The 16,932-nt window shown below is 47.6% G+C and overlaps 1 protein-coding gene across 1 annotated transcript in view; it reads left to right on the top strand.

Moving 5' to 3' along the window:
* LOC144123099 (uncharacterized) overlaps positions 1-13,647 on the top strand; it is a 111,517-nt gene extending 97,870 nt beyond the window's left edge. Inside the window, exon 5 of the mRNA XM_077656004.1 lies at positions 13,177-13,647. Within this exon, the coding sequence (XP_077512130.1) occupies positions 13,177-13,394 (218 nt within the window). The 3' untranslated portion in view covers positions 13,395-13,647. The remainder of the gene's footprint in view (positions 1-13,176) is intronic.
* The last annotated feature ends 3,285 nt before the right edge of the window (positions 13,648-16,932 follow it).

Here is a 16,932-nt window from a genome sequence, read left to right as displayed (position 1 = left end):
GGGTTTTTTCTGCATATCACTGTGTGCTCAATTGTTTGCAACGAAACAAGTGTCAGTGATTTTGTCAGGAATGTAGAAAAAGCGACATAACCGTCGATCAGTACCGCCGCCAATGGCTGGCTAGAGCATTTCCCGACTTGGGAGCAGAGCTGCTAAAGACATGGTGGAGGCAGCACACAGCCAAAGGCGAAGTGTCTTGTCGCACGTGGGTTGGTTGCAACTCCTGGGAGCATGAAGGTGCTGGAGAGTGACGTTGTGACCAAAACGTCGACGGAGGACGGCGAAACGAGGGCGTCGGGCTGTCTGGTAAAAGCGTTGAAAGCGCTCGCAATGCGAGAAAGCTAGCTAGGAGGCTGCGGTAATATCTCGGAGCGGAGCGGTAACTACGCTGAGGCTGGGGATGTGAGAATGCTCTGCAACTCGATAGGGAGTTCGGCGACCCGCCGAGTGGCACATCACCCGCGGCAGCCAAGGTCACCAAGTCCTGTGGGAGCTAGCGGATGCTGCAGGTTGTCATGCGGGCTGCGGTGGCTCGAAGCTGCTATCGCATGCGATAGAGGTGCTGTGAATGAAGGATGTCACCGAGCTCTGTAGCGTTGAGGATCTGCGGAGCGTACTCTGCTGACACCCCTACTTTCGAAAATTGATAGCCGCCTTCGACGTGTCCAAGAGATGGACCGGGTGCGGTGTGGTGATGACGTCCACGAATCCCTCAGCGACGTCAGGAGGCAGGAAGTACACGAGATGGAAGTGCATCTCTAACTGCAGGAGCCTGACGCCCGGGCTGTTTTGCCAAAATGACCCAGGCTGGCATGCTGGAACGCAGGCCCTGCGTCCTGGTGCGAATCACCATCGATAGGAAGAGTATAACGGCCGGCGGGATGAATTACGGAGGAGGTGCTAAATTTTCTCATTCCATTCCGGGTTGCCAAATCTGTCGGAGCTACTGTAAGAATAGAACCAGCACCGACAGCGTTGCGATTCGACCTGTTTCGAGGCGAAAGCCTTATATGGCCCGTTAGGAACGACACCAGGAGCCTTGTCGACGTCTAGAAAAAGTATTCCAGGAAATCGCCAATGACGCCATTTTCAAAGAAAAAGATTATTTGTTGAATTTAGCCTAGGACATTCTGATGGCAAGACGAGCTCGCAACCCATAGGCTACAAAACCACGTTGGTTTATAGCAAAAAAAGTGAACCTGGCGTATGCGTTACCTTACGAGTGTGCCAATGAGTAGGCCTGTCATTAGAAAAGAAACAAAAAAATGTAAATTAAAAATTAATGTTTTCCTCTTCAAAGCACATAAGCGCTTTGAAGTGGGGCTGGTGAGAAACAGGTTGCTCTTCCCGTGCAACCTTTTGCTACCAATCAATAACTGCCACCTGCCACGCTTGGCAATACCGAGGACGCCACAAGGTCACGTGATCAAGGTGGCAGGCGGCGCACCTGCTTTTCGTTGGCAACACCGAAGGCTCGCCGATGCCGGATTTTTCAGAACGGTAGCCTTTATGCTTTTTTGCATTAAAATGGAGAGCGCCTAATTTCCATAAGCAGCGACAATCCGGCAGCATAACGACCTCGTTTCGAGCCGCCAAGCACCACCACACATACCATAGAAGTGGAGAGGTGATTTTAAGGCGATAGCCTTTAATGCCTCATACTCGCGGTGACCGTCCGTCCATTACATCGCAACCTAGGCTAATTGGCCTTAAGATCACTTGGCATCACTATGTCACGTGACATCACAAGATCATGTGACCTTGTGACCATTTGAGCATGGCCAAGCAACAACTGCCGACGCGCTGCGCACCGCTTGCTGAATATCGTGCACTCAGTATTATTATATCACAATTAGTGCGAAATTGTGACCGCTTGCTTAGAAGGAAGCAACAAAGGCCAAAAGAGGCACAATTCTCATCAAGCAAAACGCAGTCACTGGAGTAAAAACCTCGGTTTTCAATACATTGACACATACAATCGGAAGGAAAACAGGAAACCTGATCAGCAGGTCAAAAAAATGAAAGCAAACAACAGGGAAACACCGGCATAGGGTGAAGCGGTATCTTCTTAGTGCAGCGACATTTGCTTCCGGCCGGTTTAGATAGATAAAGAGCAGGAGGGAAAGACAGGGATGTTAACCAGAAAGGGGTTCCGGTTGGCTACCCTGCACTGGGGAAGCGGGATTAGGGGGCTGAAAGGAGGAAGAGAGAAGGGGAAAAAGGCATAACACACACACACACGCACAACGCTGTCACAATCCAGTCGCTCTCAAGTAGGCAAAGAGTGCCTTGTATGCCTTGAGGGCAGTCGACTGCTGTGGCCACGGACCGAGGATCTTTTGCTCTGTTAATGGGCGAGGATCGAGGCGGTCCAGGGCACAACACAGTGCATGTCTTGCACTCTCAAATGCAGGGCACTCACAGAGAAGATGAGCGATGGTCTCCTCACAAGCGCAGCTTTCACAGGCAGGACTGTCGGCCATCCCCATCCGGAAAGCATAGCGGTTGGTAAAAGCAACACCGATCCATAAACGGCGTAGCAATGTTGCGTCGCGACGTGCTAAGTTACGTGGAAGACGAAGGCGCAGTTCAGGGTCCAGCGCCTTGAGGCTGAGGTTGCAAAACGCTCACGTGTTCCACGCTAAACGTGTGAGCTCCAGCGCCAATGGGCGAAGCCCACACGCTGCGTCAGGTCTTGATATTGGGATCCTCACTGGAAGTCCGTCGTTGTGAGCCGAACGCACAGCCGCATCGGCCTGGTGATTACCGTTAATACCACAGTGTCCTGGCAACCATTGAAAAATGATGCCATGACCTTTGGAAACGGTGCTGTTGTACAGTAGACGGATCTCAGCAACAAGTTGTTCCTGCGACCCGCGGCGTTGCGCAGCTAAACAGAGAACTGACCCGCACAGAGCTCTCTGTGCGGGTCAGTTCTGTGCAACTACTCAAAAACTCATTCACGCTTTTAAAACGCTGGAGGCGTTGGTGTCTTTGGAGGACCATGACAGATTGTTGTGGCCTAGTAATGCCTAATAATGGGGCTGCGTCTATTTTTTTGCCTATATTTATGGTTAAGCACAAGATTATATGCGTTTTAAGGCGACATCCTTTAATGGCTCATACGCGCGGTGACCGTCCGTCCGTCAGTTACATCGCCACTTAGGTCACCTGAAGCTAAGATCACGTGACAACACGGCGCAGCGCATCGCGATCTCATTTGACGTTCGGATGTCACATGATCTCACTGCCACGCTCGTGCCCGCTGCTCTTCTCATCTCCAGTGAAATGAACTAAAGCGCGGCAATTTCAAGTTAGTGCAATGGAGTCGTAAACGGCTTTTTGCCTTCCCGCAGTTAAGAGATATCTAAGTGTCTCCAGCAATTTTTCTTTCCAATTTTCTATCAGATAACCATGGCAGATCGCAACGGGCTCTTCCATGCACTTTCTCAGGTGATGGGGCTTTTACCGTGCCAGCCAGCTTCCAGTCTCTCTCCCTTTCCCTAAATTTACTTCGCCACCTGCCAACCGTGGCAGGTAGCAGCTGGCTTTTCTGTATGACCTTTGCAGAGACAGGGCTCCTCCCATCGTAGCCAGCTTCCTTTCTCTTCCTCCTCTCTCCTCGAGGAGAAGAGGGGATCTCTCTCTCTCCAATTTCCCTCTTGTCAACCACGGCAGTTCGCAGTTGGCTCTTCCATGTGTCAACCATTGCAGGTAGCTTGTGCAGACTGCCAAGGTACCGCTTGCCGCCTTGCAGGTGGCAGTGTGTGAATGTGAGAACAGGAGGGTCTTATACTGTCGCATAAAAATTCACAGACGCTGAATGCGATTAGAATCAAAATTTCCCCTGAATGGAGCGGCTGCTGCCGCGTTCTAACTGTGCGAATTGAAAGCACCCAGTCGATCACTCACGGCGCGAGACCGGGCCCCCCTTTAAGCTCTCATGTTCCAATCTAGCAATCATAGCTGACCCGCCATTCTCTCGCTCCACTTCCCCAGCCGTCAATTGTGATTGGCGACTGCCATTTCCCTCTCGCGAAACCCCGTTCCCCTGCCTCTCCCACATTCTCTCTCCTTCATCTTCCCTGAATGTGGAACAGGATTCACGCTCTCTATTGGGGCTTCATATGCCAACTCCGGACACATTTATGATTGTTAGCTCGTTCTACTTAGGTTTATCAAGGACACGTCTGTCTGCAATGAAGGTCAAATTGACCAAAACAGTTACCATGTGAACACATTATATCACAAAGCCACAGTGGGGGCGTAGCGTCTCAATTGATACGTATACCTTTGATGCGCTATATGTGCAAGTACGGCGGCCATCGAAGTGACACCACCGGGACCACCATGTGCATAAAATTTCGGCGCCATTCGTTTCACGCAAACTTGCTGAAGTGCTGTCAGCTGACTTTGGCATGTCACTGAGAATAAAATTGCTAACTGAAAGGAATTCCGAAACATGTATATGATTCGCGCTAGCGACCTTTCCGCTCTTAAACCATGCATTCCGAGGATCTTTAGACAGCCATTATTGCCAAACCGTTTGTCACAAGGTGTTACGGATGATGTCAAACGATTTGTCGTGCTGTGATGCACACGATTAGAAAACGTTTAACTGATATAAGAAGAAAATATAACCTATATAGTGAAAGTGGCTATAACTCTCAACAGTAGTGAAATATCCATGAGGCCAACCACGCTCGTTGTGTCTTAGGAAACATCCGCGGCTGTTCGAATTCAACCTTCTTCACGTTTACTGAGCACACCGATGTAAACACATTATGCTCCCATAACTAACGCTCTTATGTCGAACACTGAGGCGGAGAATTTTTTCTGCGATAATGGGCGTTCTAACGCTAATGCATTTGAAGTGATGGCGACATTCAATTCAAAGACAGTTCTAAAGCCAGCTGCTCCCAGAGGCACCGGCCACCTCCCCTTCCCAACCGTCCAGCCATGCTCCTCCCAGAGGCACCAGTCACCTCCCCTTCCCAATCGTCCAGCCATGCTGCTCCCAGAGGCACCAGCCACCTCCCCTTCCCACCAATCCAGCCATGCTGCTCCCAGAGGCACCAGCCACCTCCCCTTCCCACACGTCCAGCTATGCTGCTCCCAGAGGCATCACCCACCTCCTCTTCCCACCCGTCCAGCCATGTTGCTCCCAGAGGCACCAGCCACCTCCCATTCCCACCCGTCCAGCCATGCTGATATTCACCTACTCATCGCCACACTCGAACTCCTCCCTCAAGCCTGCACCTTCCAGAAGCGCAACCCGCCATCACACTCCAGAAAATATATGCCGCGTGTGTGCAGCAGCGTGTTCACAGTGTAGAAGTGTCAAAGTATTCACCGAGCGTAAATCCTGATGCTATCACAGCTTTCTAACATCAGGCTTCGTGATCGTCCTTTCAATGTTCTTCAAAATTATCGTGGATTGAAATTGGGTTCATTCTTTTAGTTCAGTTCTGGTTACACACTGAATCATCCAGAAAAAAAAACTTTTGTAATTCTTGTTTCCCCGGGCTTACTTTATTCAACGTAAATAATGCACCATTAGTACTGGGCTTGTCTGCCTGTCGCATCCACCGTAGCTGGGTCTTTCATTCACAGAGACCGGAAACTCACACAAGAGATGACTGCTTGTCTCTTCGCAGACGCAGTTTACACAAGAAGCGCTGTCGGCCATTTTGATCCGCAAAGCATATTGATTTGTGAAGGCAACGCTGAGCCATAGACGGCACAGTAATGTTGCTCCGCGACGCGCTATGTCACATGGAAGGTGGAGCGCAGTCCAGTGTCCAGTGCCCTGAGGCGACGGTTGCAGAAATATTCGGTGTTCCACGCTGAAAGTGTGAGCTTCAGCCTCAAAGAACGAAGCCCAGATGCTGCGTCAGCTCTCGTTACAGGGATATTGACAGGGGTCCCATCGCTCTGGGCAGAGCGGACAGCTTCGTCTGCTAGTTTTTCCTTTGTGAGCTAAGTGCCTTGGCAGCCACTGAAAAATTAGGTTTTGTCCTTTCAATGTGGCACGTGAACGAGTTTTTGTGAACGTGTTTTTGTGTCCCCTACTTCGTCCCTCGTCCGTTTTTTGCGCTTCCTATTAAACATAATGTGGCACCGTGGTAAGCTACAGCTTGCAGTTTTCTGCAACGAGTTGTTCGTGCGACCCCCGGCATTGCGCAGCTCGCAGGCCTTGAAGGGCTGCTTTAGAGTCGGTGAAAACTGTCCAGTCATGTGGAGATTCCTGAGTGATGAATTGAACTGCGGCCAGTAGGGCAGCTAGATCCGCACCAGTGGCAGAGGTGAGAAAGGAAGTCCTCATCTTCATTAAGATAGACTTAGCCGGTATCGCCACAGACCCAGCAGAACTTGTTGAGTTCACCGAGCCATTTGTGTATACATGTATGTGGTGACTATGGTTAAATGCAGATGATCCAATGTCAATTGTTTTCAGAGCAGGCAAGATAAAACAGAATACTTAGTAATTTCTGGTATAGGGAGGTGTACCCGACGTTCATGGAGACTCCATATGGCTGAGCATGGTCTTGAAGCAGGGGTGAACTGTGAAGGAAGATAGGCACGATGAGCTTCATAGGTTTTACTAGAATCCATTGGGTAGCATGAGTACCTCGACACCAAACTTTGTGCTCCAGGCTATTGTCTCATCAAAAAACGGCATACATTCGACACGTTTCAAATCCATTACGCATTGTTTTACAAGTGTGAGGGAATAGTGTTTTCATTAAGCGGCCACACAACGGGATATAGGATGGAAGCCAATGCCTTCTTTTTTTTTGCAGAACTTCTCTGATCAGCATCTTCAACTAGGCCGCTTTGATTTCCATCCATTAGGCGTAACTTTCGGGAGCCGCCACTAAACCGTCATGACACGTAGGTACGCGAAACCTATAAAAAACTGTCTCCAAGCCAAGGTACGAGAACGCCACACGATGCTCTTATCCATATGAGCATGAATTTGAGGATTTGATTCAAGCATGAGGTGGGCAATACGTTTTCATAGGTGAGAAGATCCTGTTCTCTACTTTTCAGCACGCCATAATGAATCTATGTCGCACTGTCGAGCGCTCCACAACGATTTGCCAGAAATCTCAGGCGAATATGATGACGATTATGAATTTTTATGGTGCAAGGGCATCTTGGGCCAAAGAGAATCTTGGCACAAGGTATTTTTATTTTACTCAAGGTAGGGTCAAAGACCCAGTTCACAAGCATTTCACCCTAAATAAGCCCAGCACCATACCAGGGGAAAGCTTGTACTCATTTTATCGCCAGTGGGTACCCGGCGGCACTGGGGATCGAACCCCGCACGTGCCACATGCGAGGTGCATGCTCAACGACTTGGCCTCAGCTGCGGTTCAGGTGAATATATGACAAGCAAAATCTCAATGGTCAAAGTGCACACGATACTTCGCTGCCAGAGACATGCAGCGCAACGTAATGAACGTCAGTTTAGTTTAGTTTATAGGGGTTTAACGTCCCAAAGCGACTCAGGCCATGAGAGACGCCGTAGTTAAGGGCTCCGGAAATTTCGGCCACCTGGGGTTCTTTAACGTGCATTGACAGCGCACAGCACACGGGCCTCTAGAATTTCGCCTCCATCTAAAGTCGACCGCCGCGGCCGGGATCGAACCCGCGTCTTTCGGGCCAGTAGCCGAGCGCCATAACCACTCAGCCACCACGGCGGCGTAATGAACATCAGCTTTTGTTGTAGCCGCCATGATATTTGTCAAAGTATCGGATTTAAACAGCTCTTGCCTTAAGGTTACGTGCCGTTGGTATCGTATTTAGCTCGCCTGAGCGGCAATCGTGTTTTTCTGTCCCGCGGTAGCCAGTAAAAAAAAAAAAACTGAGCGTAGTACCAAATAAGGTGTCATTACATACTGGATGACCGACCGCGCTCCAATTTTTCTTTCAGTGTATAATAGATTTCAAACTGTTGCGACATCTTAGCCGCCTTTGTCTCGCTCACAAATCAATCCGCGCACTTTTTTTGAGATTCCGTCAATGCACTGCAGAACGGAGCTGCAAAGATGGGCTCTGCGAACATAACCATGATATAGCCTGGGATAAGATTGTGAAGAAATTTTTATCATTTTATAAAAACTGCTTTCCGCAGAAAACATTTACTAGATCACAGGAAATCTGTAAGCCACTCGTAAAGTCTAAACTTCTTAACCTCATAAAAAAACGTGACCGGCTTTTCCAGACGTTTGCCAATAGCAAATGTCTGCAGGCGTTCAATGCTTTTAAGACCTATAGAAATAATGTCATCAAAGAACTTTGTGCTGCTAAAAGCTGTCACTATAATTTTTTAACTACTTCGAACTAGGAGTCTGGTGACGTCTGGCGTTGGTTAAACTAAATTTTTGGAAAATCTCCGACGCCTAAAGAACTAAGGAACTAAATAATAATGACGTAAAAATTTCGGGGGAGGACATAGCTAATACATTCAATGAACATTTTCTTTCTCTAACCTCACTGTCGTCCACTGGAGACTACTTTCCTTTCATGAAACGTTCTTTAAAACAAACTGCGTTTCTTGAACCGGTATCGAAATTTGAAATATTAACTACATTTGCCAGTTTGTAAAACAGCACGTCCACTTACACAATGGGTCTTCAAGTAAATCCTGTAAATTACGTTGTTGACCTAATTGCACATATTTCGTATATATTTAACATTTCCCTTTCTACTGGGGTGTTCCCTCGGAGCACGCAATGTGTAAAAGTCACGGTAGTATTTAAAGAAAGGCGACAGGAACAACCTGTCATATTATCGTCCGATTTCAATACTCCCCGTTTTTCTAAGAGACTCGAAAAAATTATTCTTAAACGATTAACCTCTTTTACTGATTGCGGCAACATTTTGGCTATCGCGCAGAAAGGTTTCAGAAAAAATTGACGCACTGAACTAGCGCTTCTTGCGCAGAAAGAACGCATCCTTGGAAATTTTGAAAACGAAAACATGGCCCTTGGTATTTATATTTGTGGCGACACGCTCTGCACATATTTCCGCGCAGCCTCCTTTTTTTTATCATCCTGCCCAGCCTAACAGAGCCACACGCTGGACTGCGTTCCCGATAAAACACAGCGCCACCACTGCGTCTCCCCGAGGCATGTGTCACCGACAGGGGCTACAAAAACAGGCTGCCCGGCTGGGAAAATTGCTAGTATACCTTCCGCTATATACCGAAACGAGCGTAGCGTCGGTATACTCGTCCGCTGCCATCGGCAATCGAATAAACCCGCGTTATGTTTTTTTTTTATGTTGGGATTCGTCCTTCCGTAATAACGACACCCACATCTGGTGACCCGTACGTGATTCCTTCGCTAAACTACGAGGAAACCAACCCTTCAGTGGACACCGGCTCTAACGCAACTTTTCGAAGAATGCAAAGCTGCTCTCTGCAACGCCGCACTTCTCTCCCATCCCGTGGCAGACGCTTCCTTTGGGCTCTTCACGGACGCCTCTAACATCGCCGTCGGCGCCGCCCTTACGCAAAGCGTAGACAACACCTGGCATCCCTTGGCATTCTTCTCCAAGAAACACTCAGCTTTGAAAACGACGGCCAGACCAACCAACGAAACCACGACCACAGCCTGTCGAGTTCGCCAGCCAACTACAGAGAACTTCTGCTGGCGATATACGAAGCAGTTCAACACTTTCGCCACATTCTCGAAGCACAGCACTGAACTATCTACACCGACCATAAACTTCTGACCTGCGCCTTCTTTCAACGCTGCGACAAACTCCCGCCGATCCAGCAGAACCAGCTTTCGTTCATTGCCCAGTTTACTACCGACATCCAACTTGTCAGCGAGAAGAACAACGTGGTCGCCGACGCGCTTTCACGTGTGACAGCTATCAGCGCTTCGCAGATAACAGCGGTCTTCCTCGCCGAAGCTCAGACTACGGATGTCGAACTGCAAGAACTTCTTAAGGGCGGGTCCTCACTACAGCTGCAACAAGTCCCCATACCTGGGTCGACAACGACTATCTACTGCGACATGTCAACAGCACGAAGCAGGCCTTACGTGCCCCTTTCCCATCGCAGTGGCCTCTTCAACCAGCTGAAATCTCAGCCATCCCGGCATACGCGCCTCTACACGCCTCATGGCCCACCGCCATGTATGGCCCATGCAGCGGTATTGCCGCACCTGCGCGCTTCTGCATTCAATGCCAGCGCGCTAAAGTGACTAGGCATGTCACTTCACCGCTCGGAGCATTCCCCCAGCCCTCTGGGCGGGTTTAACATGTCCACTTTTATATTATAGGGCCCTTTTCCCCAGCCGGACCCTATCGCTACTGCCTTACCGCCAGCGATCGGTATACTCGATGGCCTGAGGCATGGCCTCTCGAGGGAATCACCGCCGAAGACGTCGCCTAGGCCTTCTTCACCGGCTAGATTGCTCGCTTCGGGCCACCTCCCCGCGTCACCACCGACCAGGGACGGCAGTTCGAATCGCACTTTTTCAGGCTTCTCGGGCTGACCATCGGGTTCGAGCGCTCGAGGACCGCCATCTACCATCACTGCGCCAACGGGAGGATCGAGCGTTTCCACCGTTTGTTCAAAGCAGCTATCATGTGCCACCCGGACTCTACCTGGCTCGAAGCCATCCCAGCTCTCACCCTAGGTCTTCGCGCCACCTTGAAGCCGGACATTCAGGCTACACCCGCAGAGCTCGTCTACGGGGAACCACTCCTTCTCCCAGACGAATTTCTCGCTGCCCCTCCATCCACCACCACGACGTCAGATCCCAACGATTTTGTCGCCCGGCTCCGACGCACGATCACTGCCTCCGCCCGTCACCTGACGCTCACCACTGTAAGACGGCTTCCTTTCGTCTTCATGGATCTGGCAACGTGCACGCACACGTTTCTCCGCGACGACACCGTCCGCAGGCCTTTCCAGGCACCTTACAGCGGACTCTACCCAATTCTTCGTCACGACGACAAAACCTTCACCCTTTGCGTTAACGGGAACGGCGTGCGCGTCTCTATCGACAGGCTGAAGCCAGCCTACATCAACTGCGCCGAACCAGGAGATACCAGCGCACCCACAGGCGTCCATCCACTACCACCGACATCGCATCCTGCTTCTTTCACTATACGCTATGGACGTCGGGTACGCTGCACAGATTTTCACAATCCCTGAGGGCTCTTCACTCCGTTTGGGGGGGGGGGGGGGTGATGTGGCGACACGTGCAGTTCCGGATTGTTATCATCCTGCCCAGCCTAACACAGCCACACGCTGGACTTCATTATCGATAAAACACAGCGCCACCGATGCGTCACTCGAGGCATGCGTCACCGACAGTGGCTACAAAAACAGGCTGCCTGGCTGGGAAGATCGCTAGTCTACCTTCCGCTACCGAAACGAGCACAGCGTCGGTACGCTCGCCCGCTGCCACCGGCAATCGAATAAACCCTTGTTACGTTTTTATGTTTGGATTCATCCTTCGGTAGAAACGACATCCCACACATTGATTTTACAAAAATGTTCGATTATATTACCCACAGTATACATCTGCAAACGTTGGTGCATTATGGTATTCGCGGTATAGCCCATAAGTAAGTTTCGTCTTCGATCTAAATTCGTTGTGATAACTGGACACTTTTGTTTTTGTTGACTCCCGTCTCACTTTTCTCCTGTTTCCTACGCTGCTTAAGCATGGACCCATACAAACTGGCCTAGTTTTCCGTTCTCGCGACTCTTCTGCCGTCAAACCGGCTAAGCTAGTGTTTCCGCAAAAGACCATCCTTGATCCCTTTTTATTTGTTCTATATATAAACGACATATTTAACATTGACCTGAGTGCCAAGTACCTAATTTACGCATATTATACAAGTTTATTCTCTTCGGGTAATTTTGGACAGATTTTTCTTCTCATGCTAATGGAACACTTAACCTGGTTAGCGCCAGGGCAGCAAGAAATTAATTTAAGTTAAAATTTCAAAAACTAAGGCTGTTATACAATATCCAAGAAATACAGTTTATGTATAGCCGCTAATTGTTATCGTCCGTACAGAGATAGAGGTTGTTCAAATTTTTAATTCGCTCGCCATTATTTTTTCTGAAATTTTTTCTGCGGTACCTACATAAATGACCCCACCAAAATCTTTGGAAAATTGTAGGTCTCTTGCGCCGACATTTTTTCACGTTTGCTTGGAGAACCAGTACGAAAAGCAATATTCGTGTGCTTCATTTGCTACATAAACGTGCCGTCCGCATAATTTGCAAAACGCCCTATTTAAGCCTCATGCAGAAGATCTACAAGCAACTAATTTTTGTCGGCGTAGAATCAATGTATAACTATATACTTTCTAGGCAATACAAATTAGAAAGAACCAAAGGGAATAACACCTTGAAACTACTGGCAAATCTAGAAGAACACACTCATATGTACCTATCCGCCCCCCAGAAGAATAGGAAGTGAGCAAATGCTGTACGGGTTATGGAAGGCAGATGTTAAAATTTTGACCGCCAACATTGCTGTATGATTTCGCGAGGGATAGTAATACGGATATCGGGGCATATTTCATTGAAGAGCCTCCTGAATAAATCTGTATAGAACGAAAATGTGGCCATGGTTTAAATTTTAATACTGTTCTGCGCGTTTAATTTTTGCTATGTTGTTTATTGCTGATGTATTTGAACCATGCTGCATATATGGCTAAACTTGCATAGGCTTCACCATTTAAACTAATAATTTCATCACAATGCGGTTTACTTTAACATATGATTATGTTTGAGTTGTGTGTGTTCTTCTATCGCGCAGTTTTTTACCTGGCGCCTATTTTAATTTATTATTTATTTTTAACCACTTCAGCATGCAGCTGCACATTGTGCACAGAAAATGTCTATGCTGTAGTAGTAGTTTTTTTTCCCATGCGCTGCCTTTGCCCACCAAGTACAGGGGCAAGGGCCTTAATCAAGACTTCTGGCTTTTTGCCCGTGCCCCAAACTTCTCTGAGATGTTGATTAAACATTGTATTATATGATATTAACTCCCCTTAATTCGTTAATTCACTCTTTGCATCAGTTCTTGCGGGGTTTGCAACGAAGATCTACTGAAGTGCTGGTTTCTCATCGAGGTGCCTGGTAAATACACTTCACGCAGAAGCTGCAATCATAGGATTTTTTCTTCGCAGGTGGTAGACCGAGGCTGCGTACGTGGCTGGTGCGCCCCTTCAATATGACCACATGGGCCAGGCCCCCACTAAGCGTTGGTAGCCCTGAAGTTGACCTCATTAACGCTTCAAGCTACAAGTGCATGTACGATCAGTTATGGAAAGTGTTGCTGGGCAAATACAAAGAGGATTTAAGCACGGCCGTAGGCAGTCAAGATAGCTACATTCCGCCGCCCTGACAAGTCGGCGGTTGCTTTGTGCTTGAAGGAGGTTATATTCATTACCAATGTATAAACGAGAAACTTAAAAAAAACCACAACGAGCGTAATCTATTGAAAGTTTCTGAAAGTCGAGTGTTGCTCCCAGCATACGCAAAAATTCAACGCTACTGGTTATACTGGCTGATGAAAGACGAAATTCACACTCAACGCTTCATGTCTAGCAAATCGAATATGGCTGAGGATACTATGAATGTAAAAGGAAAATAAAGATCGATATTGTACCCTTTCAAAACTGAGTTGTTGTCAGGAGATCATTCTGCAGTTTACGGGGCTCTGCATATTGAGCAGGTGCACCATCGTTTCGAGCCAAGGCAGAGCAGGCCCACGCACGTGCGCATCATGCTGTGCTTTATTTTAACCAAGAGGGCGTGGAAACAGAGGGATGTGGAGGATTCGTGGAAGTTTTCTACTTTTCACGCATGTTTTTCGGTGAACATTTTTACTCCACTCCATCCTTTTGGATTTTCGTTCAACACCGTATGCCTGGTTCTGGACGACAGTAATTCTCTTTCTTCGAATGCGATATATTGCGACCTTAAAATTATGACAGCGCCCCGCAAGTCCAATATCTGAACATTTTGTTACTGGATTCGCCGCAGCACTGTGCCAACGGGACGTAGAAACGGCGAGATGGCGGTTGCGCTTACAAGTTTCTGCTCACGTCTATTTTTCTTCATCGTTTGAAACTGTCGAGCCACATTTTGCCGGGCTTAGCACAAATGCTTTCGTCCGCAGCAACAGCTTGTGCGACACACGGCGCATGGAGCTCCCCTTCTGTCCTTTTCGATTATGTTTCTTCCGTTTCCTTTGGTGCCATGCAACTGGGTGTAATTTCGGGACTGCGGTTTTAAGCTTGGAGCCCTGCCTCACGCGACGCGGAATCTGCGCTATCATTCATGACATTCCCGGGCAAAAGCAGCGACACATAGGCCCCATATGGGTTACATTCATTGGATTTGGCAACAGCGGCGGTTCGTGTGACACCCCGTGTCTAAAGCCTCCCTTCTCTATTTTACCAGGTTGGTCGTTTTTTTTTATCTGCAGCTTAGTACTGCCGTTGTTGGCAAACTTGTTTATGCATTTCTGCATTTTGCCGTTTCACCCTGCGGCATGTCGCGTTGCACTGCGTGTAGAGCAGTGCTAAATTTATCGATAGCGCTTAGAATAGATATGTTGCGTCTAAAATTTCTCCTCCCACGCGGGCGATTTCTCAAGGGTCACTGATGAGAGCTATAAAAGCAAGCGGGAAATGTTTATAAAAACTTGGAAGTATGGGTCATGCAGACACGGTACAGGCAAGGATGGTACCGCTACAGCTGCCGAGCAGACAAATTAATATTCCTGCAGTTTTGATGGATATAAGCAGAAAAAAACACCCTCCTTATTAATTGAAACAAAACCTTACAGTTCGAGTTGCCGAGCTGCAAAACAAATTCTGCTACAGCTGAAATGACCACAGTTAAGAGAAGTATTGGTAACCTGGAAGAGCGTAGTTAGCACTTGAACTTGGAATTTCGTGGCACCGTTCCAAGAGAACAAGAAGACTTCCTTGCAGAGATTAACGACGTGTTTACGAGGTGTCTCACGATGAACTGCCAAAGCGAGAAGATGTGATGTGCGTACGTAGGCTACCCGTAGAACATGCCGTAACTCCTTTCGTTCTTGTCTGCTTTTCTCGTCATGACTTGAACAACAAATGGTTCGGAGCAAGGAGCGCCTTGCACGATGCAGATATTTCTGTGCCTCTCAGTGAATACATAACTAAATATTCCATAAACCTCCTCGGGGTAGTGAATGAGCAGGCAAATCGGGGAATTCAAATTTCCTTGGCATATTAATGAAAAATACTTGCTAGAAAGAAGAAAGGGGACCCCGTCTTTGTCATTCGGTACGAGAATGACCTCGCTCTGTGATTCAGTAGCTTGTAAACTCCAGTATAACGAATTTTTGCACCACTTTCAAGTAAATCGCTGCCTTGATTTCAATAACTTTTCTGCCTTGTGTCTTAATGTCCGGTGTCTGCGCAGCAAATTTCACTTATCTCGTTTTATGGGTAATCTGCAATAACATTTTGATGCAGTTGTGCCAACAGAAACGCGAGGCGCAGGTGAAGCTGATTTTCTGTAACTGCCCAGATATTATCTTTGTTTTTTCAATCACTCTTCTCGCGGAGAATGCGTTGCCATCTATTTAAAAGGTGTCCTAAATAGACGTCTACTGGCATACTTCTCTATAGTTTCCTCTGGCTGTGAAATGCTTTGACTACAGATTGCTCGAAAAATTGTTTCCGTTATTTACAGCCGCGGTGGCTCAGTGGTTAGGGCGCTCGACTACTGATCCGGAGTTCCCGGGTTCGAACCCGACCGCGGCGGCTGCGTTTTTGTGGAGGAAAAACGCTAAGGCGCCCGTGTGCTGTGCGGTGTCAGTGCACGTTAAAGATCCCCAGGTGGTCGAAATTATGCCGGAGCCCTCCACTACGGCACCTATTCTTCCTTTCTTCTTTCACTCCCTCCTTTATCCCTTCCCTTACGGCGCGGTTCAGGTGTCCAAAGATATATGAGACAGATACTGCGCCATTTCCTTTCCCCCCAAAAAACAATTATTATTATTTACAGGTCGCCTTCAGGTGATCCAGATAAATTCCTCACATTTCTTGTTAAATTTCTTCGTTTACGTTTGCAAGATGGTTTTCTATCATTATTTGTTGTAACCTCAACATCAATATACTCGAACCTTCTAATATCAATCCTCAGTTGAGGTACACAATCACACCCAAAGTTTTCACTGACCTTATTGCCATACAATGATAACACCAACTTCCTGCCTTATCACTGTCCGTTTGGCAGCAGGTATTGTCTCAGCCGGTATTTCTCCTGGTACTATTACCTGTGACTTGAGAGACTGCTGTACCATTTTTGTATCCGTACCAGATTTATGTACTGCTGAGAGTTAATCACAAACGAGTGATTTTGCTGACCAATATATAACTGATATTACACTTGCCCGATTGACTGTCTATAGTTTCTCGACTGCAGCCGCATTCTTACCTGTTCTTCAGTTGATGACTCTCATGAGTTATTTTCTGCATATTAAAATATATTAACAATAACTTTTTCTTCAAAGACAAAGCTATCAAACGCTAACTTCGTAAGACTTGGGTGACTCCGGTGCACATTAAAATGTTGAATCAGAAATCCAGGCTCCCCGAACACTTTACGTCCACTCGGAATCCTCAGCACCTAACCGCTTAACAAAAGTATTGCAACAAAAATATGGCAACAAGCTAAAAAGGAACCTGCAAAGGTTCAATTCTGCTTCCGGTCACTTTAACTCGATACTAATACTGTTCCGAAATATTTTGGGAAAAGTTTAAATAAATTGTTTCCTATGTAGTACAGAAATACGCATTTGAGTGAGTTTGTGGTCGATAGCTTGTCGTCTTCTCGTTCCTCTTTGGCAGATAAAATCAATAATTTGTTTAGAAGCTTTAGACCAA

Source organism: Amblyomma americanum, chromosome 3 (assembly GCF_052857255.1).
Source record: "Amblyomma americanum isolate KBUSLIRL-KWMA chromosome 3, ASM5285725v1, whole genome shotgun sequence".
Classification (NCBI taxonomy): domain Eukaryota; kingdom Metazoa; phylum Arthropoda; class Arachnida; order Ixodida; family Ixodidae; genus Amblyomma; species Amblyomma americanum.
The sequence above is the reverse complement of the archived record's forward strand: the minus strand, read 5'-3'. Positions and strand labels throughout refer to the sequence as shown.